Source organism: Microtus ochrogaster, linkage group LG8, assembly GCF_000317375.1.
Source record: "Microtus ochrogaster isolate Prairie Vole_2 linkage group LG8, MicOch1.0, whole genome shotgun sequence".
NCBI lineage: Eukaryota > Metazoa > Chordata > Mammalia > Rodentia > Cricetidae > Microtus > Microtus ochrogaster.
The window spans coordinates 77,231-104,135 of NC_022033.1; the positions used below are offsets into that span (position 1 = coordinate 77,231).

Consider the following 26,905-nt stretch of genomic DNA (forward strand, 5'->3'; position numbering starts at 1 on the left):
TTTTTTTTTTTTTTTTTGTAGTTTAAAGGTGGTGTAATCTTTCTGTATTGTCCAGGCTGCTCTTAAACCTATGAGCTCAAACAGTCCTCCTGCCTCAACCTTCTACGTAGCTAAGTACCACCACACCAAGCTCTTTAAAAAATGAGTCTTGAGGCAAGAGAGATGCTAAGTAGCTAAAGAGTGCTACTACTCTTTCAGAGGACCTGAGTTTGAATTCTAGCACCTATATAATGTGACTCAATACTGCCTGTAACTAGTTCCAGGGATATCTGGACCTCCATAGGCATTTACACACACACACACACACACACACACACACACACACACACACACACACACTAAATAAATAAATAAATAAATAAATAAATAAATAAATAAATAAATAAATAAATAAATTTAAAGAGCTGGAGAGATGACTCGGAAGTTAAGAGTATGTATTGCTCTTGGAGAGGATCCAGATTCATTTCCCAGCACACATATCAGGCAGTTCATAATCTCTTATAACTTCAGCTCCTGGGGATTCAAAGCTCTCATCTGGGCAATGTGCACAAACCCGTATACAGACATATCAAATGTATGCAACTAAAAACAAAAATTAAATCTTTAACAAAAATAAGTCTAAAAACATGGGTTTTGGCAAATAGAGAAATAAGATGTGCTGTCACAAGGATGAAGGCTCTGGGGACTCTGAGAAATGACCTACACTGTACTGTGTCTCATCCAAAGACAGGTAGAAAACGGTGATGGTCCCAGATAAAAGACTCTTTCCCTCCTGTTGTCACTTCCAGTGATCCTGGGGGAGAACACGCCATTATGTACAGGGCATATAGTACAAGCTCTTCCTGACTCCATGATTGGTGCTATATATACACAAGCTCTCGAAGGCATTAGCCCGTGCAGAAACTAGATCAAGACATATGTGGAATGGAACATAGCATGACTGCTGCCTCCAGAAAAGGGCCTGCTGTTTTCCAGTTTGTCTTTTCTGCCCTTGATGTGTTCTGTGTACCTTTCCTGTCCTCTCTCCACATATTAGGGGACACTCACACAACACCAGCTCTGCCCTAGACCCACTGAGCAGCCAGCAGTAGCCCTGTTACCAAGCAACAGCCATGCTCACCAGCACTCAACACTAAAAGCGTTCCTCCAAGAACAAGGAAGTGGAAAGGTTCTAATCTAACCCAAATTCTATTGAGGAAAGCAAGGAGCTCTTTAGGTGGGGATAGGCAAGCCCTGCCACTGATGTTTGGCTCTGTGGGTCCAGGCAAGAACAGAACAGAGGATCTGTTAGTGCTAATGAGACTGGAAACACGAACTGGACAACCAGTATTAGCAAAGTCAGAACACTAACAGATTGCTCTTGCCAGTGAAGCTATCCAAGACGATGACTAACACTAGCCACCTAGAAGTAAGACTCCCAAGCAATGCAGTGAGTGGGCAGCTAACCAGTGCACTGTGTGCTGTGAGTTGGGCTTCTATCAGTTCATCACCAGTGATATTGATGGAAACAGCAACCTACAGGCTGGTTCTGGATGACAGGGAAGAGTCAAGTCCACCTACCTGGGACTGCAGCTGTACCATGGCAGCCTCCATCTCCGAGTTGGACTCATTCAGGTCTCGTATCTCCTGATTTAGCTGCTTGATCTCCTCATCATTCTCCAGCACTGTCAAAAAATAAATGAAAGGAAGGAAGGAAGGAAGGAAGGAAGGAAGGAAGGAAGGAAGGAAGGAAGGAAGGAGAAAGAAAAGAAAAAACCAGATGCAGCTCTGTCCAACTGCGCTTTGGAGACAAAAGGAGGTCTTTATGCAGAAGTTAGTTCTTGGGCGTAGATACTGGGAAATCTTCGAAACTGAGAACAGTATTATTTTCCTCAAGACTTGACCATTGCAGAATGCAATGGTCTCTTCAGAGACATTAAGTGCCATGACCAAAGGTAGATGTATTCAAAGAGAATCCCCTTGCCTAAATTGGAGGAGCCACACTGTCCACAAACTCATTGGCATGGCTTTTGGTGCCTTCCTATCAGACTCTGATCCATACAGTCACAAAACCCAAGATCAGAGCGAACATGACCGTCAAGTGAAACCAGAAGTCCTGGGCCCAGGCATTGAGAACTTCAGGGCTAAGTTAATAGGCCAGTTGGCTCAGGGAAAGAACTATCTACCATGGTTCATTCTCAGGCGAGCTCAGCATCCCATACCCTTTCCACAGTACAGAGAGAATGATAAAAAGGGGGCATCCCAGAAGGGCATCCTCACCATCGCTTGTCTTGAACTTTGGGCTGAGAGTCTCATCACCTGAGAGTTTTCCTTTCTTTCCAGCAAAGGTTGCTCTGGGACAGCCAGACAAACTAGAAGCAGAAGTTCACACGTCACTGACCAGTTCAGGGACATTGTGCAAAAGCAGGTCCAGGATCCTACATTAGGGCCAAGCCAAGCATATTCTACCTCACCTAGATGACATTGGATGCCTCCCTATGGTGGCACTGCTTCACCTCAGCTGCCTTCCCTGCCTGGTGAGCAAGGCTGCACTCCAGGAAAGGGGCCCGGGAAGGTGCCCCCTCAGATCTCTTCCTGTTTGGCACTGTCATGGCTCTCCATAGGTCCTAAAGGAACCAGGGCATTGCTGCCTCCAGGTGTTAGTCCTCTCTCTGGACAAGGGTCGAGGCCTGCATGCCCCCACCCCCCTGAGAGATCTTTAAGGATATGGTTGTACCAGCATTCACAGGTGATTCCTTGAATACAGAAAAACATATAAAAGCATGTGGATTATCATACATTACTTCATGTTTTTGCAATGATTTCATCCACATCATAAATCAAAATGGAGACAAAGTGAAATGTACTTGGGAAGCACAGAGTTCGGCTGGGCCCACACGGCCCAGGCTCTCGCAGCCTCTTCTTTGGCCTTCTTGTCATTTTCCTTATGGTATATATGCTGTGGCCATCCTAGCTGCCTAAATGAGACCCCCTTTTTTATGTGCTCCCAAGTAGGTACCTCACTCTCAGAGGCAATTGGCAAGATACTTGTTCACAACGTTCTACCTGCTTTCCTTTGTCACCTCACCAAGGAGGTGTTCCAGGCTCTCTCCAGTTCCAGGTATCTGAGGGCTTTTTCTACATACATCTCAGGGAGAGTAATTTTCTGGGTTTTTTCTCCAGAGTACTTTTTTGCCCACTACTCTGCTGTTTTCCCCTGAACCCTGATTACCATTCACCAGATACAATAACTCTCATTTGTTTATGCTATCTGTCCCCCACCCACCCTACCCAAAACACACTCAAAAATGCAAAGGGTTGTTGTTCTTTTGTTTTCTTCTCTGCCTCTACTCCTTGATGTTAGATGGACTCTCTGTAAATGTTTTCATTGAGTGGATGCAATAACTGACTCTGTAGGTGGAATAAGAAATAAGGGAGAGAAGGAAGAAAAAGAAGAAAGGGGAGGAAAAAAGAAGGGAGTAGATATTGGCTTTCACTCCAGACAAAGGCTACTGGATAAGGTTAGTGACTTCTTAGAACAGAGTGGAAGGGGGTCTGGTGAAGCAAAGCCAACTCAGCCATGGTAGGTATTGTGGACAAAATGAGCACTGTCTAGGCAAGAAGAGGGCTAGCTACCAGGTCCCTTGCAAAGCAAGCAAGTGCCTTCCCTCCCACCCCAATAAAACAGGTCCCAATTAAGGGGCAGGACACAAGGTATAGGAGACGAGAAGTCAAATATGGGCAGAGATAGGAGTCTATTCATTATGGTCTCCATGTTTAGCATAGTACTGCTCATAGGGACAATAAACATTAGTGCACAGAGGAATACTTATTAGAACAAACACATCCTGAAAGCAAAACAAACACCATCTGGTACCAACAGCTTCCATGACTTCTCTCATTCAGCTACTTGGGTCTTGCTTTCCCTTGCAGAACTGCTGGTCCCACTGAGTACTGGATTGCTTCCCCCACCCAGGGGTTATGTTCCAGCCAAAAGGTCCCTGATTGCTGACATGTGGGTCAGGTACCTTCGGTGGGTGAGGAAGCTGCCATTGGCATGGCCAGAGCCGTCACAGCCTGGGGTTGGGCAAGTAGGGCCCTCATTCTTCAGCGACTTCCAGGAGAAAGATGAACCATTGAGAGTACCCTCTTTCTGCCTCCGAGCAGCCAGCGGGCAGCCAGAAGCACTCCTGTGAGAGGCATATTTGCCACTGATATGGCCGAGCCCCACACAGCCTGGAACTGGGCACCTAGACACAGAAAGACTGAGGTGATCACAGGGGCCCTGGCTTTGCAGGGTTTTCAAATCCTTCAACCCAGGGCCCAGAACAAGATCTTCAATCTAAAAACTTTCAGTCCTCTCCAACAAATGAAACACTGTTAAGTCATCATTCGCCACATGTTCACTATATGCTAAGCACCTGGAAAATACGTATGGCCCAAGGATACTGTTGCCCTTCTTTACAGAGTTCTCTTTGGATACAAAGAAGTCGGGGGCAGGACATCTTCAGGAAGATAGAGGACCAGAAGCAGTGTCCTGCTGCCAGATAGTCTCCTACTGTATCCTATTCCTGGAGCACAGGGCACAATGCCCAGTCAGAGAGTAGCAAGGCAATGGCAGCAAAGTGAAACCCTACCTCATCTCCAGGAAACCCTTGGAGATAGTTTCCTATCCACCTTTTCCAGGGCCCTCTCTCTTGCCTCTCCTTCCCTTCTTGCTCCTCCAGCCCACGTAGACCTCAGACAATAGAATGTACACAAGGTCAGTACAAGTTGATTTCAGCCTGCAGCCTAAAATAAGGACACACCAAGAGTACGTACACACACACACACACACACACACACACACACACACACACACACACACACACGGGCTCTAGATAGTTCACATTCAATTGTCTAACTCCTCAAATCTGGATGCAAAGACAGCCAATCTTAGGGTTGGGATAGAACCCCTACTGAGTCCCCACTATTACAAGCTGAAATGCCCAGCTGAAATAAGTTCTTCAGCCACTTCAGACAGGTGAAAAATTTTTTATATTTATTTATTTATTTATTATGTATACAATATTCTGTCTGTGTCTATGCCTGCAGGCCAGAAGAGGGCACCAGACCCCATTCCAGATGGTTGCAAGCCACCATGTGGTTGCTGGGAATTGAACTCAGGACCTTTGGTAGAGCAGGCAATGCTCTTAACCTCTGAGCCATCTCTCCAGCCCCCAGGTGAAATTTTCTAACCACTTGAAAAACTCCTAACCTTGCAAGGAGGAGTCACTACTGTTCACTGGAATCTCATATGTAAGCAGTATTCAGGAATGATTCCTTTTTCTTAACCATGGTGTCAAATCTTCAAAAATAATTGACTTTGACATCACATTGAGACATGAATTAGGGCATGAGCTGGCAGGCTTCCATGATCTTCTGATAAGCTTATCTTTCCCAGAACGCACGGTGGGACACAGAAGTCATGTGTGCTGTGACATGAGACATGGATCCAAGATAGCATAGAACAGAGGAATAACTGCCAGACGCTGGGTTGGTGGGGCAACATGGACTTCCAGGAGTGGTAAATAGAGTGAGGGAAGCACCATCACCTGACCTCCACATTAGAACTTCTGTTGACTTCTATGACCTCAAAGTGTTGATATGACTTAGTCTCAACCAGTGCTTATATGACCCGTTAAGGATGGGAATTCTACCACAACCCTTGCGAAACTACAACTCATAACAAAATCCATCCTTCTGTAGGACTTACTATATTCATTAAAGTTTCTTAATGTGTGCACTTGTTTAAAGATGATGGTCAGTTATACATATTTTATTGAGTGAGAGGAGGCTCTATACAATGTAATACTTGAAGGCACCCCATTCTTGTCATAATGACGTTAGGAAATTCATCCTGTAAGTGCTGCATGATATCTAGTCTACATAATGTCAAGATCACAGTCTCTTCCTAGTTGCAGAATTTTTGTTTTTAAAAAGCAAAGTTGACAGTACTTTAGAAAGAGGAAAATATTTCCCCAGCTAATTTGAAAAATACCGATCTCAACCTTAATCATTTTCAAATTCACCAACTGTATCACATCCCACAGGGTCCTTGCTGATATGCTTGATAAAGGTATCCATATAATCCCAAGCAAATTCCTGGATTCTCAAAAAGAAAAATAATTTTTTTCACACAAAGATTTAACCAGCACATGTTCTGCATTGTTGATTTAACACCCCAAAATAAAGTTTATTAGACTAAATAAAACAGTTGGTGATGGCAACCCCTTCTGAATGATGTAATACTGTGTAATCTTCTCTTCTGTGTCCAACTAGATTTTGACCACAGCTTGAACAAGCTCTGAGAAGAAAAGTAGTCCCAGGTCAAGTTGTTTTCTGCTAAGTGAGTGTCTGGCTGTTGTTGGTTCAGCAAACAACATAGTCAGGGAAGGCCTGCTTCTCTTTTTTTTTTTTTTTTTTTTTTTTTTTTTTTTTTTACAGGGTTTCTCTGTGGTTTTGGAGCCTGTCCTGGAACTAGCTCTTGTAGACCAGGGCTGTCTCGAACTCACAGAGATCCGCCTGCCTCTGCCTCCTGAGTGCTGGGATTAAAGGCTTGCGCCACCACCGCCCGGCTGAGGCCTGCTTCTTGAAAACCCACTGGGTCTAGCCTCAACCGGCACCTAAATCCTGATCAACCCCCCAAACCAGAGCCATCATTTCTACTGTTTACCTCCTGGGAGAATCCTCTATACGCTTTACTAATGGTCAGTCCTGAAACTCCCATATCCTGGGAAATTTGTTAGGGACTCATCCCTGTTTGAGCCTGTGACATTGCATATCTCCACTTGCAGGTGAGTACTGCAGGAAACCTGCTCTCTTACAATGATACAAGCACCCACAGACTGCATCACAGATGGTAAGCACTTGTCCATAAGTCCCCAGAAGACATATCATTCCCCACCCCTGGCCACCTTGCCACAGAAGAATAGAAGTAGTCAACCATATTTTTGCTTCAGGAACTTGTATCACTTAAGACCCACAAAAAAAAAAGAGCCAGAGAGATGGTTGAGTGGTTAAGAGCACTGGCTGCTCTTTCAGAGGTCCCAAGTTCAAGTCCCAGCACCCATTTGGTTGCTCCCAACCATCTATAACTGTAGTCTCAGGTGACCTCTTCTGATATGCAGACAGATAGGCAGACAAACCTTTCATATACATTAACTAAATAAATCTTGGTGGCTGGAGAGATGGCTCAGAGGTTGAGAGCACTGGCTGTTTTTCCAGAGCTCCTGAGCTCAATTCCCAGCAACAACATGGTGGCTTATAACTATCTATAATAAGATCTGATGCTCTCTTCTGGCATGCAGACAAAATGCTGTATACATAATAAATAAATTTTAAAAAAAGAAAAGAAAAAGAAAAAAGAACCACAAAAAATATGGGAACTTTCTGGAACCCCTGATAAGGTAATGGTACATTGCTATGATCTATTTTCTGTTCCCCCCCATTAAAGTTCTAGCCCATGCATTGGCTATAGCAAATCATGAAAGAAGGCTTTCACTTTCCTCAAGGAAAAATGAAAACGGATTATAGGAAAGTAGTCTTGAAGTTCTACCCTGATACCAAATGAAGAAATGTTAAAACAAAGTCTCCAAGCTTAAAAGTTGTCTCTGATTCCTAATTGGGGGAAATTATAATAGGTAATAAAATGAATATAAAAAATAAATAGGAAAAGATAAGAAATATATATAAAATTAATATAATAAATTAATAAAATAAGCAATCTAAATGGGTAAAGCAGGTGATGGTTTTAGTTCCCCAATGGATATCTTCTATGTATTTTGAGGAATAAGAGGAAAGCTACAGAGAGAAAGGAGAGTTACAAATGTTATTCATTGGCTCTCAATAATTTCAGGAGATTTATAGAATGGTCAACAACAACAAATGACTCTGAAAAAGGATTTGTAAAAGACATTTAGACCAAAGTGGTAAGAAAGGAATTACTGGAATGCATATAAGGAGTTATCTGATAGGGGGAACGGTTCCACAAGCTCTGCCTGTGTTAACGGAAAGTCAGTGCCATAGAAAATAGGTAAGTTCTAAGGACAGATGCAAAAGCTGCAATGGGAAGAAGGCAGTTTGAGAGAATATTTTTTATATTGACCAGGGCATGAAAGATGGTCAGAAAATAACACTCCATGGGGAAAGAAACCAAGAACTAAGATGAAGCCAAGAGGTATTAGATCAGAAGAACCACACTATTTTCACTCAATAAAAAGATGTTGGCCTGGAGGGATGGCTCAGCCGTTAAAGGTTAGGCTCACAACCAAAAAGATGCTGACAGAGGTTTCTGTCCCACCTGTTCAGTCCCAAAGAAACACACAGAGGTCTACATTAATCATAAACTAATTGGCCTATTAGCTCAGGCTTCTTATTAATTCTTATAACTTATATTAGCCCATAATTCTTGTCTGTGTTGTCACGTGGCTTGGTACCTTTTTCAGCAAGGAAGTCACATCTTGCTTCCTCTGTGTTTGGATAATGACTGCCAACTGAATCTTCCCAGAATTCTCCTGTGCTCCTCCCCCCGCCTCTACTTCCTGCCTGTCTTCCCTGCCTATACTTCCTGCCTTGCTATTAGCCAATCAGCATTTTATTAAAAAATAATACAAGTGACAGGATAAAAGATCATTGTCCCACAGCAAAAAGATTTTTTTCATGTGTATGAACATACACATGTGTCCTTCTAAAAGCCAATATCTACTCTTGACAACCAAACCATACTTATCACTTCTCATCTAGTTCAAATTTTCAAGCACAGAGATATCAAATATTCTGAAGACCAGGCCAGGTTAGACTAGAAATGACAGAAATCTGCTGTCTCTGCTTTCAAAGTGCTAGGATTAAAAGTGGCCCAGCTTTTAAGAACTACTTTTTAAAAAATTACCCCAGGTAAACGGTGGTGGCTCACACTTTTAATCCCAGCACTTGGGAGGCAGGGGCAGGCAGATGTCTGTGAGTTCGAGGCTAGTCTGGTCTACAGAGTTGAGTTAGTTCCAGGACAACCAAGGCTCCACAAAGAAACCCTGTCTCAAAAAACAAAACTCCCCCAGCATCAGATAGACCATACCTTAGCACAAGCTAAGGACAAAATACTAGCTATGAGTGTTTACTTCACTGAACAACCTTTCACTGGTAAGCTAGAGAATTTATACTCTGTATCTAACTGGTAATCAGAAAAAGAAAACAATTTGTAGAGGGAAGAAAAATAAAGACCAAGTATATCCTCTTTAGTCCCTGTGCTGGGTCCAGTTTCCAGTGTTAGCTCTTCCAGACTGTCCTGCTTAACCAGCTCTAGACAAAGGGCTCTCAACCTGTGAGTTGAATGACCCACAAGATTTGCCCAAGACCACCAGAAAACAGAGATTTGCATTATAATTAATAACAGTAGCAAAATTATAGTTATGAAGTAGTAACAAAAATAATTTGTGGGGCGGTGGTGGCGCACGCCTTTAATCCCAGCACTCGGGAGGCAGAGGCAGGCGGATCTCTGTGAGTTCGAGACCAGACTGGTCTACAAGAGCTAGTTCCAGGACAGGCTCCAAAACCACAGAGAAACCCTGTCTCGAAAAACCAAAAAAAAAAAAAATAATAATAATAATTTGTGATTTGGTATCACCACAACATGAACTGTATATTAAAGGGTCAAGGCATTAGGAAGGTTGACAACAACTGCTTTAGACAGATATGCTGGTGATCAGACCCATGATATTCAAAGATGCAATATCTTCCTAATGTAGTGCCCTCTAAAACACCTGAGCCTTCTTGTCAGACAAAATATAGGGGATCCCAGAACCACGTCAGGGCAGTAGGGCGCTTAACTTCCCAAAGTCCCACCAAAATACCTCTGACCTGAACCCAGATAACATGCTCTGGGTTCAATATCCAGGAAACAATGTGTCAGGTTCCAGTTCTTCTGTAAAAATGAATATTATCATCAATCAATTTAATGGCCAGATGTGAGGAAAAGTTTAGAATAAGTTGTTTCATTTTGTTTTGGTTTTGAGACAGGTTCTCACTAGCTCAGGAAGGATTAAACTCAACGATCCTGCTTCTAACCTCCCAAATTCTGGGGTCCCAGATTTGTATTCAAAAGGCATTATTTTGATTTTTTTGTTGTTGTTGTTTAGTTATAACATACAAAAACCCTCGATTTTTCAAAACAATGAAGGAGCCAGTATAGCCCTACATACTTCATCAACTCGGGGTCCTCCTTGTCATCCTTGGTAGGCGCCACCTTGAGTCCACTCTTCTTGGCACGTGGGCAGCCTGACAAACTGGTTTTGAAAGAGGAAAATATGCCACCTCAGTCCCAGAACAGCAGCTCCCTCACTGTCTGCCTCACGCTACTCCCTCAAGTTCTGTGGCCCCCTGTGGGGGTGGGAAGGAGGGAAGAAAGGATCAATCAGTCAGCTGACTTGTCAGTTATGCTTTCTTATGGAACAGAGCCGGCTCTTATACAACCTTCAAACAGGGCAACAGAACCATCAGAAGTGGGAAACATCTTCAGGAGCTTCTAATCTGATACTTTGTTTTTTTGACTTTACTGCATATGGATACCTAACAATTCTGGAAGCACCAACAAATCAAAAGAGATGCAAGTGGACTCTAGTTGCTGGCAACTTTAATATCTTATTCAGAACATTAGAACTTTGTCTAAGTCAGAACTTTCATCACTACCCTTGGCCCCACTCACCTCCGATGTGAAGCATAGTTCCCTGTTATGTGGCCAGAGCCATCACAGCCAGGTGTGGGGCACCTGCAGAGAAACATAAGATGAGACCAGAGCCCATAAAGATTATTTGCCTCTTTGGACTCAGCTCTCAAATGAATCCATCATCATTATAAGCTCTAGGTCCCTCAAACAACCATCCCCCAATTTTGCACCTCTTTGCAAAAGAGCATCACATACCTTAGCCTGCCATTGCCACCAACAGGTTTTCAGTATCAATAAGGTCATTTCACAGACTCAGTATGAAGCCCAGCCACTCCTAGTGGAGCCCAGAAAGTCAAGAGAAGAGCAGCTGAATGAGATCAGCTTTATACCGGACACCAAGAGAAGGCACTGGGTACGGTCTGCTTTCATTGCACCCAAAGGAGGTTGTGGGCTCCCAGCTTAGACTTTTATTGGGTTCCAGTCACATCTGGTTATCCAGAACACATCTAAGCTTTAGGTCTAATCATAAGAACTCAGAGAGGTACCCATGAGTACCCACTGCATGGCCACTGATTCCTGCTTGGTGAATGTAGAACTCAGCCAGTGATTTTTATTGGTTGATAGACCCCAGCAAGGGTAAAATCAGAAACATGAAGTACAAAATTCATGAACATATTCCATAAAGTGGTAGAAATTAAACTTTAGTATTATGAACATGGACTTTTCTTGAGTTATTTTCTTCCAAATGGTAAAAGACAGCAGGTGTTGATTGAATGGGGTTGACTTGGAGGTGGACCCATAGCTCTGCTGCTTTGCATCTTGCCCCTAATTACAGCGCATTCTTGTGGGAAACAGCATTTGGTATTGGTTATCCAAAGTGTTGCTCTATGGCACCCTAGCCTTGGAAAGCGTCTGACTTTCTGTACCCAGTCTCTGACCTTTGGAAAGCAGTATTTTTTATAAGAAGGACAAAAGCTAGGAGTCTGGCATTCCAGAGGATGGAACAGCTGACACCAGTTCTTGTGATTTTTTTTTTCTGACCCCTCAGATCTTTCTCTGTGTGTCTGTCCAGACTTTTGTGTCCCTCACAGCGCTTCTTTGTTTATCAGGCAGTTGACCCACCCAAATCTTTCTCTAGTCTTCATGAGGCCATATAATGGTATAGCTGCTACCTTACCACCATGGTGGCCCTCCTTTCCAGAAGTCCAAGTACAGGGAAATAAAAAGAGTTTGTTTCTCCTTTTAGTGGAAAGAAGCTCAGTCTGAGGACCAGGGCTCCTGCTCCTTGTCTTCATATCAAGGAAGCATCCAGCAGAGGTTTAGAACAAAAAGTAGTGGTCACCCAGTGACCACATAGCAACCCAGGCCTGAGTTATGAGTGGCATCAGGGTAAGATGCAGATATACTCGATATCACCAGTGAGTCTCGGGAGGGTCTACGGCTCCCAGAGAACAGGCAGGTGCCTAGCACACAGGAGAATGCTCTGTATTCTTTGCTAATGTGTTATTTGATGGCTTTCCTGTAAGTTATGCTCAAAGAGGACAGTGTCCACAAGCTAAGAGGACTAGGTATTTTTCATATGTTCCTTATGGAAGCTGCCACAAGAGCTAGAACTGCCTTCACCCTATCTATCATCTGCTTCTAACTGTCTTGCTTGTAAAGACACCTACACCTAAGTAATGATTCTGCCATGGTGACATCTCAGATCTCCCTCGGTACCTCATTCCTGTGCTGCAGAGGTGTTGCCCACCCTCATTATAGCCTGATATGCCTCCACAGTGTAGGGTAGTATGTATATGTGTGTATATACATATACATATATAGTATGTATACTCCTACCCTGTGAACTGAGCATCTCAAGGCAGCCCCTGTTCATACAAAGAAGAGTAAATGACCCTGGAACTTGCTTAAAAACAGAGAACATGCCTGAGCTTGTCTTCGTTTTTCCGTTTATACGGAGGCCACAAAAAGAACTGCATTTGTATCATTTTGGCCAGCCTGATGTCCACCCAGACAGAACAAGGATCCCAGGAGCACTGGGGTATCAGGAAATGTGTGGAATAGGTCATGGTCACCTTCTTTTAAGAGTCTTCTGGAGTCTTGAGCAGTGAGGCAATGGACCCAGAAAGAGCTCTGAGACAATAAAAGCTTTGGAGGCAGTGGGGACACCTGAGACGCCCACCCTTGCAAGGAGACTTTCCTCTGCTGTGCCCACAGAAGTTTTGTGTTGAAGTTTTTCACAGATTTATAGTGCAGACCCTCCCAGGGCTGTATCAGTCAAATTTCCTCCTGTTAGCCCTCAATACAATGTTCGGTTATATCCTGAAACAGAGAGTTCTCGAGGCCCTGTGTTGGAAATCCACGAACCCTAATCATAATTGAAAAAGGAAGCAGAATTGGATATAAAAATAGGTGTGAGGGTAGGTAAGAATACAAATATAATAAATACAAAGATAATAAAAAAAACTGTGGGGAGGTGTTCACTGAGCTAACAGGACTCTTCTCCAACTTTGAGTTTCAGGACTAGACTCAGTGTTGTATGTAAGTGAGAAAGCATGTGAGTCTACAAGGTATGAACGTGACATTCACTTCCAGAAGGAATGGGGCTGGTTAGCGTGAAACGAAGAGTGGGTACTGGAAACCCAAGAATTTCTGTCCTACCATAAATCAGCACAAGTCCCTTTTGCTGTGAGCATTCTAGCTCCAGTATCCATCACCTGTCTGTTCCCCAAACAGACTCAGTGAGTTTTGGCCTAGATTCAGAACACCTATCCAAAAGGACTATGAGAAGGAGGGCCCTGGTCCTGCTGTGAGGAACAGAAGAACAGGACAGTATCTCCCAGTATCAAGGTTTCTCCTCAGCTCTGGTCTCCTGGACAAGGTAATCACAGCACAGGATCATGGAGGCTATAATGTCGCAGGTCAACAGAGAAAATGAAAACCAAAAACAATGGAGGCCCCAGCTCCAGCTCCAAGAGAACAGATGCCTGGAAAGCTCTGGGTACTTGCTCCTCACTTCTGAGGACTATCGGGGAAACTGACAGTTGTGGATTTCCACAGAACCTGCTCTGCCTAAGTGTTTGGCAGAGGGGCACAGAAGCATGGAGAGGAACAGCAAAGAGAAGGCAAGAACATTGAGTAGGGTTGGGAGGACACCAGGGAGAAACAGAGCAGCCAAGGCATGGGGAGAAGGAAAGCAAGGAGCATTCTCTGGCTCTTTAGTGATTTTTTTTTTTTGACAAGAGCCCCGTAGCCTGTAGCCACTAAGCCATGGTTAAGTTCCAGATTTTCTCGGTATTTAGAATGGTAGTATGAAAAGCAGGCCCGGCAGCCCTGTCAGAGTTCTCGGGAGTGGGAAAGACCTGGAGTGGTACAGGAAGTGAGATGGACAGTGCTTAGAGGTCAGATTGCTCAAAGCAGGGTCACAGGTGCAAGAACAACAGCCCAGCCAAGCAGAGTCATCCCTTTCAAGCCCTGCTCCTCTTCCCCATCCCAGGAAAGCAGGACCAGCCTGGGATGGTGTCTTAGAGAAGGCTGACTTGGTAGGAGCCTCATAAAAGAGAGAGCAAAGCCAGGGAGCTGCCCAAGAAATAGGCAGTCAGGGAGCGCAAACATACTTGAGGTCAGCAGAGTGGGCAGCCATGAGGTTTCTGAGGCTCTTGTCAGCAAGAGGGCAACCAGAGAGGCTGAAAGAGAAGAGATGGGATATGGGGTGAGCCATAGAGAGGAGCAAAGGAGATGAGGAGAAAGATACCCCCCACACTCACACACACAAAGCACTGGAGTCAGGCCAGAGGAGCAGGGCACGAACCTGCGATGGGAGGCATAGTTCCCGGTGATATGACCACTGCCATCACAGCCAGGGGTGGGACAGCTGAACAAAAGAAAAAGAACATCAGAACAGAGGACCATACATACCTGCAGGCCTTCCCCCAGAACAAGTCAACTAAGGGCAGGTGGATATCCTCAGATCACAGCCCTCACTTCTGGGACTGGAAATTTCTTCTATACGACTTAACTCAAGAAGGAAAGGGAACTTGAGGTAAGGATGCCTCTGAAGCATGAGTGCTGTGTTTTCATATGCATGTTATGTGTACAAATGTGTACTCATGAACATGTGGGGGGCACTCCTCCCTTCTCCAGCTCCTAAACAGCACAATCTTCTCTGAGAGTGAGAACATAGATCCAGCCACTCTGGAAAGGCAGGATACCAAGGTAGAAAGAAACTAGTGGGGTGCAGTTTAAGGAAAGGAGGATCCCTATATCCTCCATAAAACTAGCTATGAGCACAGGTAAGAAAAAAGTTCTAGGCGTAGCACTTCATAGTCTTTTTTAATTGATTTTTATTGAGCTCTACATTTTTCTCTGCTCCCCTCCCTGCCTCTCTCCTCCCCTTCAACCCTCCCCCAACCCTTCATAGTCTTTTAAGGACATGTGGCATTAGAGATTAATTAAAAAGTTCTGCTTGTGTCCAGTCTGAGGTCCAGCAGCTGCCAAAGCTGAGAGCTGGTGTTTATGGACCTCTCTGCCTGTGACTACAATCCTCATCTTGCCCTATTCTGTTCTGTATTGTGGGCAGGGCCAGAGGAGCTTCCTGGTTCTTAATTGCTTTCAGAGGTTCATGTTCATAGTCACCTCAGTGCAGAGCTGACAGAAAACGACACTGTGAACTACCTGGAACTAGGTGGTTGCTGAGTTCTGGGACCAGACCTGCTTTCCCAAGATTCCTGGGAAGCCAATCTGCCAAAACAGCACTTACGTGAGAAGCTCCTTCTTTATGTCCTTGGAAAGAAATTTCAGCTTAAAGTTGGTCAGGGTGACTTCCCCTGGGTACTTCCGCTCCTCAAAGTTCTCTTCTGACACCTCCTGATCATCTGCTTCAGAAGAAGCAAAAGAATGTGCTGCTGGCTCTGACTGAAAAAACAAAAACAAAAAAACAAAAACAAAAACAAAAACAAACCAGCAGGGAATATTTTAACAACTGGCAAGGAAGCCAGGTATCCAACACAGTGGGCAACAAAGAGGGACCCTTCAGTAGCATCCATAAAATGTTTTGCCTTATGAAAGAGGGAGGAAAGCCTTCCTACCTCAAGACAGAAGATCACACTAGGAAGGCCAGGACACTTGACTTGGGTCAACCTCCACCAAATTACCACTGAATGAACACCTGAATGCAGTATTTTTAAAGCTCAACTATCAGCAGGCACTAAATAAAGTTGCTGATGTATCCCAAAGCTAAGCTAGATAACATACTAGTAGCTTAATGATAATCATAATAAGCTTGAGATCGCTCTGATGCCTTGGCCAGATCAGACACTTGACAAACACCACTAATTCAACTGTGGGTCTGTGGGTATCTTCTGACTACCCAAAGACTCAGGTGTGGCACAGGGAGTGAGAAACAACAACTCTTCCATTGAAAGTCAGGGGTCCTACAGCCTTAGACTAACTTCCTTTAGCAAGACAAGTACACCAGATTTGACGTTCTAGGGATGTACCAACTTACTATAGATTTTAACAGGCTATTCAGGCTCTATATCTAAAATGAGGCAACCCTCAAAAAAGTGAAATTTGTGAAACCGCAGTCCACAAAGCAGCTCTGGGAAGCTGACCTGCAGTAGCTATTATGATTCTTGTCACTAAACAAAGCTCTAGGATAGCGATTTGTTTGCCTGAGCAACTGGTCAAAGGTCCTCAGAAGGACACACTAAGACAAGTCTTCAAGGTCAGTAAAGCCAGGAAATAGAGGCCCTGGACAAAAGGGGCTCAGGATAGTTGCTATCAAAATTGGTGAGCCATTGGGCAGGACTGAAGTAAGGAGGAGGGTCTAAGTAAGGAATCCAGGGCAGAGGGAGAGGGATGGGGAAGGCCTACCCTAAGAGCTTTTTGGGGTTAAATATGACTAGGAAATGTTGGGTGAGGAAAGGTTTGTGGACAATTGGCAAAGGCTGCCGATGGGGCACGGGACAGGCCTCAATAGGTGGATCTTAGGACCTCGGAGATCCCACTACAAATGGCAGTTCATTCCAGGGAAGACAATGATGTTTCAAGAGGATATGCTGATGTAATATAATAAAAAGACCAGAGCTGAACTAGAGTTAAGGAAAAGGCAGGTAGGGGTACCAAAACATCCACCAACCCACAACCTAAGAAAGAAGTTGAGAAGTCATGTTTAGCAGACCAGGGAACAACTTAACCCTGAAAGTAAAGCATGAATCTTGCAAAGATCTAAGCCCAAGAAAGAGAGAAGACAGTGCAGATACTACATAGAGGGCACCCCTGCTTCTACTAGGGCTCCTGTCGGGTGCAAGAATGATTTGGTTTCCACAGAGTCAGATAGATGTGTACTTCCCTACCATGAGTGCTCACTCCAGGGCTCCACTAGTGAGACCCAAGGGGGCTGTTAACTAGACCAGGAGCCCAGTCTATCCCACCCAAAATGGAGCAATCCTAAGTTTTACCCAAGGTGAGAAAGGGTTTGAAATGGGGACTAATTTACAGGCTAGTAGATTGCCAGGGGCAAGAGGAGACTACCTCACCAACATCCTAGAGTTATATGGTCTTACTCCCTCCAGAGAGTCCCTCCAGAAAGTGGAGACTGTTTATCTCACAGTTTGTCCAGAGTGTTTCTTAGGAAGCATCCTAGTAGGATGGAGAAACTCACACCTTAGACCACACATTTTATACTCAGGTGTAGGACAAAAGGAAAGGGAATACTCCAACTTAGACTCTGATTCAAGTTACTACCTCTCTCACCAGTCAGTCATGCTCTTGGGGATTCAGGCCATTGCCCACCACAAGGACTCCCAAGCCCAATGCCCCTGTGTCAGGAATTCCTCACTGCCCTAGTCCAAAGAACCAGGCATCAAACAACTCTGGACAGCAACTGTGTTTGATGGAATATGCTGGGGAAGGGGAGCAATGCAGTCTGGGGAGACCAGAGCTAAGCTTTTGATGAAAAGCTCACAAAATGAAGGAAACAAGATTTTCCCTAATCATCTCCAAGAAATATGAGACATCACTCTCCTCTTTGTAAAGTCTACATTGTTGCTATCCACTAAATTCTACAGAGGTGAGAGGACCCACCCTCTTTATTGAACAAGACTGAACAGTGCAGGTGAAACCTTTGGTGGAGACTATAACCTGAATTTCAGATGCTCTGAAGATGAAGAATCCTGTGTGAAAAGAGACAGATCTAGGGGTCTCTATGTGAACCTCTCAAGGAAAAGATATCTAAGAAGAAAACAGTGTTCACAGTAGCCCTGAAAGCAACTGCAAGCCTACACTCAGGCTACACACGGGGCCCTGGCACCAACCTCCTCAGGCTCTTCCTCGCGAAGGCGGCTGGGTTTGGTGTAGTCTAGGGGACGGTCCCACTCATCCTGGCGGGATGCCTGGCTGGACTGGGGTGAGGTTATGGAGCTGCTGGGGGCACTGGTAGTGCTCTGGCGCTGAGAGACATCAGGAGACTTGACACCAGGGCTGCTACCGCAACTGCCACTGCTGGGGAAAGTGTTGCTTTCCCGCTTGCGATGTTTATGCATGCTCAAGTCCAGAGTTCCATTTTCATCTACCTCAATGTCCACAGCCTGTAAATACGAAGGTTAAGAATATGGGTTGGCGAACTGAGCCCCTTCCTGAGAATGTGATCTGCTGAGAGAAAAGAACCACATCCTCACTTCATGTGAAGAAGCCCACTCTCCTCTGCAGATTAGGAAGTCAACCTCTTGAAACCACCACAAGCTTGAGTGAGAACAGGTCCCTTACTCCAAGATATGTCAGTTACTACCAGCTTCCAGAAGAAAACACAGGACATGGCATTAGCCTGACCTTGAGTTGCACAGCACTCCAACTCTTTTCATGGTCACTCATCTACTTTTTTGGATTACCTGGGCCATAATCAGAGTGGCTAAAAGGTAATAAAAAAATACCAACTAAGGGATAGAGAGATGTCTCAGTGATTAAAAGCATGTATTACTTTCGCAGAGAACCAGGTTTAGTTCAATTCCCAGCACCTATATGAAGCAGCTCACAATAGCTTATAACTCCAGCTCAAAGGTATTTGATGCCCTCTTGCTCTGAGCACCTGCACACACATGATGCACATAGACTCATGCAGGCACACACATACGTGCATAATATTTTAAAATAAACATCAACTAGTTCCCAGTTGCTCTTGGCACCAGCCTTTTCCTTACTGTAAATTTCTCAGTATAAACTGCTCCTAATCTTCTCTCCCCTAAGGGCTTCAGAAGGGTGTGCTCACCTTGCTGGGGAGGTCCTGTGGCTTTGTGCTGAGGTTCTCTGGCATCTCCCAGCATCGAGTGGAGAGGTTCAGAATGGCAGTGGCAGCCATGTGTGCAGCCTCAGCATCATGAGAGTAATCGAAGCCTGGAGAAGATAAAATACTCTCATAAAGTCACTGGGAAGTGGGAATGCACCTGAAGGAGGTGATTTGGGTAAAGGTTGAAAGCTAAAAGGGAACAGCCCAGACTGCACAGACTTAGACAGAGGCAGCAATAAGTGGGGAGAGAGCTAGGAGTCAAGACATAGCGTTCTCACATCATCACACACTCTTCCTACTGTTCTTGTCTCCAGGACTAAAGAGGCATCTCATTTCTGATATGATAAAAGAAAGTATGGGCAGAAATAATAAAATTCTAGAAATATACTCAACGGACTTGGTAATTTCAAACAAGCAAATATCTTGTCCATCAACAAATACTTAGAGTCTAAATAATTCTGTAGATAGGATATGTATTTGGAATACCATACACACAGAAAATTTTGTCCCATCGTATCACAAGATGCTGCTACACTTTTGGTGACTTTATGTTCCTAATAATTTTTGCTACCTTAATAAAGCAACAAGTCATAAGTAGGATACCATAAATGAAGGTATACTATTATCTTTCCTAATAATCAATTACGCTGTAGCTTTAAAATCATTCTCAGAAGTGATATTGTGAGTAACCAAGAAATCACTGGTATTTCCAGAAAGATTCAGACAAGTGGAAAACTCATTTTGAGTCCCTCCCCAGCAATGCCATCACAGCTTCTAAGCAAGTGAATATGCTTTGAGACACTTGAGCATGGCCAGCAGAATCTGCTGGAGTCTAGAAAAAACTCATCCCAAGGGCCACCAACCCTAAAAACTGTAATCCTAATAACTTGGAAACTTGTTCCTGCTGTCTGTGGATTTGACAAGAGCAACTTGGAAAAGTCAAGATCCCTCTAGGGCACAGGGTACTTTTCTATCTTTCATGTATTTCCAAGGTTAACCACAAAGAAGTGAGGTAAGTGGCAAGAAAAGGCAGGGATGATTGTTCTAGAATATTTCCAGAAACTACTTTTTTCAATAAAATTGACCTTGAAATGTGTGGCTAATGTCACAGACAATACCATTTCCAGTAAGATGGTCCCTATTCGACCAAGAAGCTTCTTGGCACATTACCACCCTATTCTGTTGGATCCTCCTTAGAGGTACTGCTGGAAGTGGACACCCTAGGGCAGATCACATTAGTGAAGTAATTCTCAAACCTCTGGCCACACACACCCATAACAGACCCATGATTTTCTTCATAAATAATTAGAAAACACATAAAGGTTCAGTGTAAACATGGAAAAGTAAGATGTAGGCCCTAAGGATGCCACAACCGGCCCATTGGGGCAGGTAAAGAAGTGGTGAGGACTCGGGTCCACACCCTGTCCCTCCGAACTCCCAAGAAAATTCCTCCCCCACTGTCCCTCAGGAGCAATGTGAGAGGGGAGACATTAAACAATTCTCCTCGACTTACATTGGAAGGCTTTGGGTGAGGTTTCGTTGGTCTGAATCTTTGGGGCAAGCATACGTTTGCCAAAAACCTGAGCATCAAAACTTGCGTAGTCAAAGGTGACTTTGGAGAACTTCTCCAGCTCCTTGGCCAAGTTGGCCCTGGGCGTGGCGGGAGCCACACTGGGTCGGTAGCTCCCATAAGGAGGAACCTCCAGCTCCTTCACAAAGCACATGGGCCTGGGTGTGAGAGAGAGACACAGAACCTGTGAGGCTGAGACCCAGAGATCCCACGCCACCTCTCCCCCCACCCTCCAGTGCCCAAGCCAGGACTTCATGCAGCCAGGTGATAAGGAAAACACAGGGAGATACACAACACACACCCAAAACCCTGCCCCCAATTTTTGGCTAGAATTCTGCCTCCCAGGGTGAAGGGCCCCAGAAATAGGCTTATAATCAGTGTTAATAGTTGCCTACAAGGAGGGAACAATAGAACCCAAAAGAAATAGAGTGTTTTCATGCTAATAGTACGTCAAAGTAGCAAGTCTAAACTTTCCTCAAACTGTAAAAGAGCAGGATCCAAGAGTTCAGCCACACAGTAAGTGTGTTTCTGAACAGGAAGCTTAGAATGGAGGGGAAATGGAAGGGGGATGAGAGCTCCAACAAGCGCCCTAACTCTCCTTGTTCCTGTAGAGAATAAGCAGTGACTTCAGTGATCTGTGGTACTTGGGAATGATGGTGAGGACCTCAAACACTTAAATGTGGCATAAGGAGAGAACCAGCAGGTTGATACTGTAAGACCACTCTTATGTTCCTGTAGTGATCACATTGGAGCACTGGTGGAGGGCCCTGTTAGGGAGTAAATCCTAGGCTGGACACTGGGCTCAGCAACTCTTGGTGAAGTTGCAAGAGCAAGACCGTCTGACACCAGCAAGGAGACATTTAATTTGACCTCTACATTGGTGTCACTCTTTGGTGAAAGGATTATCTGGCAACTGGCAAGAAACTGGAAGGAAGAACAAATAAGATAGACACCTATGCTACCTGGAACCTACCATGTCAAAGGTGTCTATGGATGGGACACAGATACTCCATAAAGTAGAAAAGTAAGTCCCTATCTCCTCTGAGCTGTGGTTTGTGACTGAAGGTCCCTCTGGAATGGGCCAGGGAATGACCAGGGTATGGCACTGCCAAGGAAAGCAGCCAAGAAGGAAGCCTGTGGTCAGGGGTCCTGCAAGGTGGTAATAGTACCAAGTCAGACTTTGCTAAGTACATGGTCCTGTCTTCCACACTATGTATGAGAAGAGAAACATGGAACAGAAGTCCAAGGAACAGAGAGAATGAGTTGTGAGTTCTACATTTTAAGGAAAATGGAGAGCTGTGTATCTTGCTAGTAAGGACCAAAGACGACAGTGTACTCTCAGTGACTCAAATGAGCCTCCAGCCCCAGCATGGGACTATAGTTGACTTCAAAGAAGTCTCTGAAGACAAGCCATCTAGGAATGGTGTCTTGGACATGACCCCAAGCCTCTGACCTTATTTGTAACCTTATTTCCAAGGTTAACTATATGGAAAGTCACTACGCAGATTTGTTCTGATTGCTCTCTCAGAAGGCCCCTAATGATAGCATGCACACACATGCACTTGAATCCATGTGTAAACTTTTCCATATGGGTGTACATATATAAAGACATGCACACACCTACATGCACCAATGTCTGCTGTTGTCTCAGAAGCTTAGTACCCACAGGAGGCAGCACTCAGGGGAGCAAGTCCTGTGCCCTCCTTCCCTCTGTCCTAGGATAGGATCCATTCTGAAGTGGGGAGACATAAGGACAACTAGGTGTTCCCCCTATAGCGAGGCCCTCAACTGGTGCACTGTGCTATCTTCACATACTAACCCTGAATAGTTTCACTGACTATATCAGCTGTCTTAGAATAGCTAAGGTCAGGCATCTTAAATTAAAGAACGAGGCTCTTTAAGTGCAAAAGATGTGCCCTGTGAGCCAAGAGGCACACACACACACCACAAAGCCCTAACATTGAAGTCCCTGCTGACACTCCTTCAGTTTAGTATCTTATCTCACCCACCTGAGGATCCGATCTGAATTGGAGTTATTTTTGGGAGGATCTCCTGTCTGCAGTTGCTGCTTCTCATGAGATTTGGCTAATTTTTCAGCAGCAGCAATGGGACACCCAGACAAACTAGAGGAAGGAAAAGGAGAGACATCTGAGCCTTTTTCCTCCAAGACATGCTTGTGCCAGGTTGCCAAATATGTGATCCTGGGAGCAACACCATTCAGATATAAGATCTCTAGGCACATAAGGCCCAGAGCCAGTAACACACCTGTCATTTCTACAGGAGAGATTATCTGTCCAGATCTGTCCTGACCCCACAAAGGACAAACTTCTCGGGGCCATTTCTTTTGGGATAATTCATAGAAAATGAAATATACCCTAAAGTTCTACAAACTGCCCTCTTCTTCTTCTTCTCCCTCTTCTTCCTCATCTCTCTCCTCTGCTCTTTCCAGTGCCTGGGCTGGATTCTAGAATCATGCCTACATATTCTATAGGATATCTCAGGAAAACCAAAGGCTATACTCAGACCACAACCTAGGTACTGCCCTGGAGTATGCTCACCCTCCCCAGGATCTACTGTGAGCTCAGCTACCAGCTTCTGGGCCAGCACATCTCTAAGGAACACAGACTATTTTCCAACAAAGTGGTCTCTAAAGCCCAGGTATTCCGCCCAACTAAACACATAACTGCTAGGGCCCAGACAGACTTTACCAAGCCTGAAAACACTCTTGGTGTGGCATGGCCTGTCCCCTCCTGAGTAAGATAAGACAACAAATAGATCTGGACAGTAGTCTGGAAGCCCGGTGTCCACCTGATCTCACCACTCCCTCAAAATAACTCTGGGCATTGGCCTTCCTATTGATGTTCAAGTTTTTCCTTTCACCCATGAGCAAGAGCTAGTATGCACAGGTTTTCTGAAAATGGGCAAGACATGGTCTCCACTTTCTCTCATCACAACAGTATCAGACTTCTCGTATGATCACCTCCATTCACAGGGCACTTGCAGCAACACAAGTGAATGGCCACCCCTTCAGCTGCCACCTGCCAAAGCAGGGAGATATGTCTGTCCAGAGGCCATCCCAGATAAGGGCTTGAGGCCCAGGCAGGGACATATGCTACAGGCCCAGCTCTAATTCCCTGCCATGTCCCAGCTCAATTCACTACCTTCTGTGGGTATTGCGGTTGCTGTTCACATGGCCTTGGCCCGTGCAGCCAGGCGTGGGGCACTTCAGCACATTTTCATGCATGGCCAAGACTGTAAGAGAACCAGGAAGAACAAATAATGAGAGCAGGCATGACTGTAATAGAGAACAGCTCAAAGAAGGTGCAGAAGTTCTGTGTAAAGACTGCAGCTGTTTAGGTAGGGTACAGTCAAGCATGCCCTTCCCACTTGGACCCTGCCTCCCATAGAAGAAACTAGATTCTAATTTCTGATCCACAACTCTGAACTTAATTTTCATAATTCTACTTCTAGCCTAAGAATAAGGACAGACATCCACATCCTAAGCCTCCCCCTTCCCAGCTCAAGCAATGCCTCCCACAGTATGTATTTATTTAGTCTTCTGGGTCAGGCTGGTATCTGAAGGTGAACCCTTGAGCAGACTGTCCCCTGTCTTATATCACAGGACCCTGAGCTTTAATCCTTGGGATAACCATGCATGGAGCTACTCACTCTCTGGAGGGATTCTATCCTTGTGGGGACAGCCAGACAGGCTACGGTGATGAGGATACAACCCAGTAACATGCCCAGTGCCATCACAGCCAGGTGTCGGACACTTGATTTCACGCTTCTCCACCCTGGAAGGATCTAAAACACATAGGACAGATTATGCAAAGCCAAGAAACTGGAAAAGAAGAGGTAGGGACAATTCCTGTCTCCACTTTTACTGATTGAAGAAAGACAGGGGCTGACAGTGAGGCAGCACTAGAAAAACTGCTCCAAAGCCCAAGGAGTGCCCTTTCCACTCCATGTAGCAGGATAGACAGTAGCTGGATGTAGGCCCTATGTAAGCCTTGAAGGTAAAGTATCTATCAACACCCCGAGAAAAGGACTGCTTGAGGCTTGGCAAGATGAAGATGACAGAGGTCACAAATTATCCAAAGCTGTATCACTAATAAATATCTGATCAGAAATTTAAACTCCAGATTTCAGCTGCCAACTTCACCCCTATAGGCCTGTGTTGGCTACTAAGTGTGGAGATCAGAAGGAAATGGAGGGTCCTCATGATGTCTCAGAGAAGCATCTTTTTGATAGATGCCAGAACCAAGCTCAGAAATCCAGCAGAAGAAAGAAGGCCTGCTCAGTCTCTCCAAGTTCAAATGGGTAGGAAGTCACATTTCTACCAATCCAGGGAAGTGGTGATATCCTGAGGGACTCAACCCTGTGCCCAATACCCGTCTGACTCCAACAATCTTAATGTCTATCTCTCCACATGTCAACATGTATATATTTCCATAGTCTAAAGGTGCCTGGGGAGAAGCTCCACACACCTGCTCTGGGCCAAGGAGGCACTTGAGATAAGTAGATAGCAAGAAGCACATGGCCATCCCACCCTACTGATCTGGTACTTGTGTTGTAACTATGCTAGACCACTTGCTCAAAGTCCATCCTTAGATGTCAAAGTCCAGTCCTTAGATCTGATTTCAGGTTCCAACCTCTCTTTTATATCAATCCAGACAAAATCACTTCCACTTGCCCAGCCTGAATACCCTCTCCTAAACATCAACTACTCAGAGAAGCTAGGTGATTCTGCCCCTAAACCCAGACTTCAGAGAAAAATCCAAGTACAGTGCAGAACTAGCAATAGGCTATGACCTCAGAGGAGCAGGGGAGATGTGTATCAAGTCAGCATGAAGGTCCTAACTCCATGGAGAAGGTGATCAGGATGATCAAATATGGGTTCAAGCAACAGCTTTCAAGGTTTGAAGTCATCACGTATCAGGTTCTGTCACTGGACAATCAGAGTGGCACAGTAGTTGGGTTATCAGCCCTCCTGCCTTCCTTGCTCTCTCCTATTTAGCCCCTTCCCATGCATCTCAGCTCATGTGTCTCTCCAGGTCACCGTACATGAAACAGTATAAGCCCATATCCTCAATCTTTGACCCAAGTTCTGAGGTTATTTGCCCTCAAATATTTTTCAATTTTCCTCCCACCCTAGCCAATAAGGGCTTCAAGCTATGTTTCTCCCAAGCCTTCATCTTCACCCTCAGTCAAAGTTATGTCCCTTGTAATGGGATGACAAGGCAGGTGATCAGAGCAGGCCACTTTAACCTACCTTTGCTGTAGCAGCTCTTCCTCACCACATCCAGGGGCTTTGCCACCTTCCCTGGCTCTCCTGGGCCCAGATGGCCCTGCTCAGCAGGCAGGCAGCCTGGCTCACAGACAGTATGCACCTGCTCAGCCTTCAGGGCGATGGCCTGCTCCAGAAGGCCCAGATTCCCACGGGTCATCATGTCATACATCTCTGATTCATCTGTGACTGCTGACTTCTGGGAATGTGAGTCTTCATCCTTGTCATCATCAGAACGGACCTCCACAATGACTGAATACTCAGGCTTGGGACTGGATAGCTCTGGGCCTCGGAACTCAGAGGAAGGCTTCTGGGCAGAGGTAGGGGGAGTGTTTTCCCCAAAGATCACATTTGGAGTTGCTTCTTCCTCCTCTTCTTCCTCCTCCTCTTCTTCTTCCTCTTCTTCCTCTTCATCTTCGTCCTCTACCTCTTCTCCTTCCTCCTCTTCCTCCTCCTCTTCTTCTTCATCCTCCTCCTCATCCTCTCCCTCCTCCTCATGACCTAGGACACCTTTCTGCTTGTTTGACTCTTCACTAACCGTATCCTCCAGAGACTGGGGGCATGGCTCTTGGGAACGTTCACTGGTGACTTCAATGACCTCCTCCACATCCTCTGGCTGTATAAAGAGGTCCTTTTCAGCTTCATCATTGCTGGCCCCCATTGCAGCCTCATCCTGAAGTTGATGAACAGCAGTGGGGCCCAACTTAGCTACTGGGACTGAATCCTCCTGCACAAGGGTCTCTTCAGCAATTCGGCCCAGATTTAGAAGGGAAGTTGCGATGATTCCCTGGTAGCTGCTGTAGCTTCCTTTGGAGAAGCCAGAAGAGCTGCTTGTGGAGTTGGATCCAAAATGGGATTTGATGAGGCTTTTTCCTGCATAAAACAAGAAACACCATGAGGGCCAGAAGAGAGCATGGGGGATGTTTCCAGGTTTCTGTTCCCAACAGTAGTCATCCTTCCACCTATCCCACCTGCCAGCCTTCCGCCTGGATCCAAAAATCAGGGGGAAATAATTTAGCTTAAGATTGCTTTAATATTTTTTAATTCATGTTCCTCTTCTATCATTTATTTTCTTAAATCAGATAG

At 45.1% G+C, this 26,905-nt stretch overlaps 1 protein-coding gene across 3 annotated transcripts in view; it reads right to left on the reverse strand.

Annotated features, from left to right (window-relative positions):
- The window catches only part of Myt1 (myelin transcription factor 1), a 62,624-nt gene that overhangs the window by 5,146 nt on the left and 30,573 nt on the right, over positions 1–26,905 (reverse strand). For 2 of the 3 annotated variants that reach the window (XM_013352217.2, XM_026787151.1), the window contains exons 7-21: positions 25,805–26,692; positions 24,202–24,336; positions 23,694–23,784; positions 22,542–22,655; positions 20,476–20,690; positions 18,945–19,069; positions 17,995–18,267; positions 15,438–15,592; positions 14,490–14,552; positions 14,296–14,364; positions 10,718–10,780; positions 10,215–10,298; positions 4,008–4,229; positions 2,260–2,351; positions 1,561–1,664 (exon numbers count right to left, since the gene is read on the reverse strand). In XM_013352217.2, the coding sequence (XP_013207671.1) occupies positions 1,561–1,664; positions 2,260–2,351; positions 4,008–4,229; positions 10,215–10,298; positions 10,718–10,780; positions 14,296–14,364; positions 14,490–14,552; positions 15,438–15,592; positions 17,995–18,267; positions 18,945–19,069; positions 20,476–20,690; positions 22,542–22,655; positions 23,694–23,784; positions 24,202–24,336; positions 25,805–26,692 (2,693 nt within the window). The remainder of the gene's footprint in view (positions 1–1,560; positions 1,665–2,259; positions 2,352–4,007; positions 4,230–10,214; positions 10,299–10,717; positions 10,781–14,295; positions 14,365–14,489; positions 14,553–15,437; positions 15,593–17,994; positions 18,268–18,944; positions 19,070–20,475; positions 20,691–22,541; positions 22,656–23,693; positions 23,785–24,201; positions 24,337–25,804; positions 26,693–26,905) is intronic. The other variant, XM_026787150.1, reaches the window with a different exon arrangement.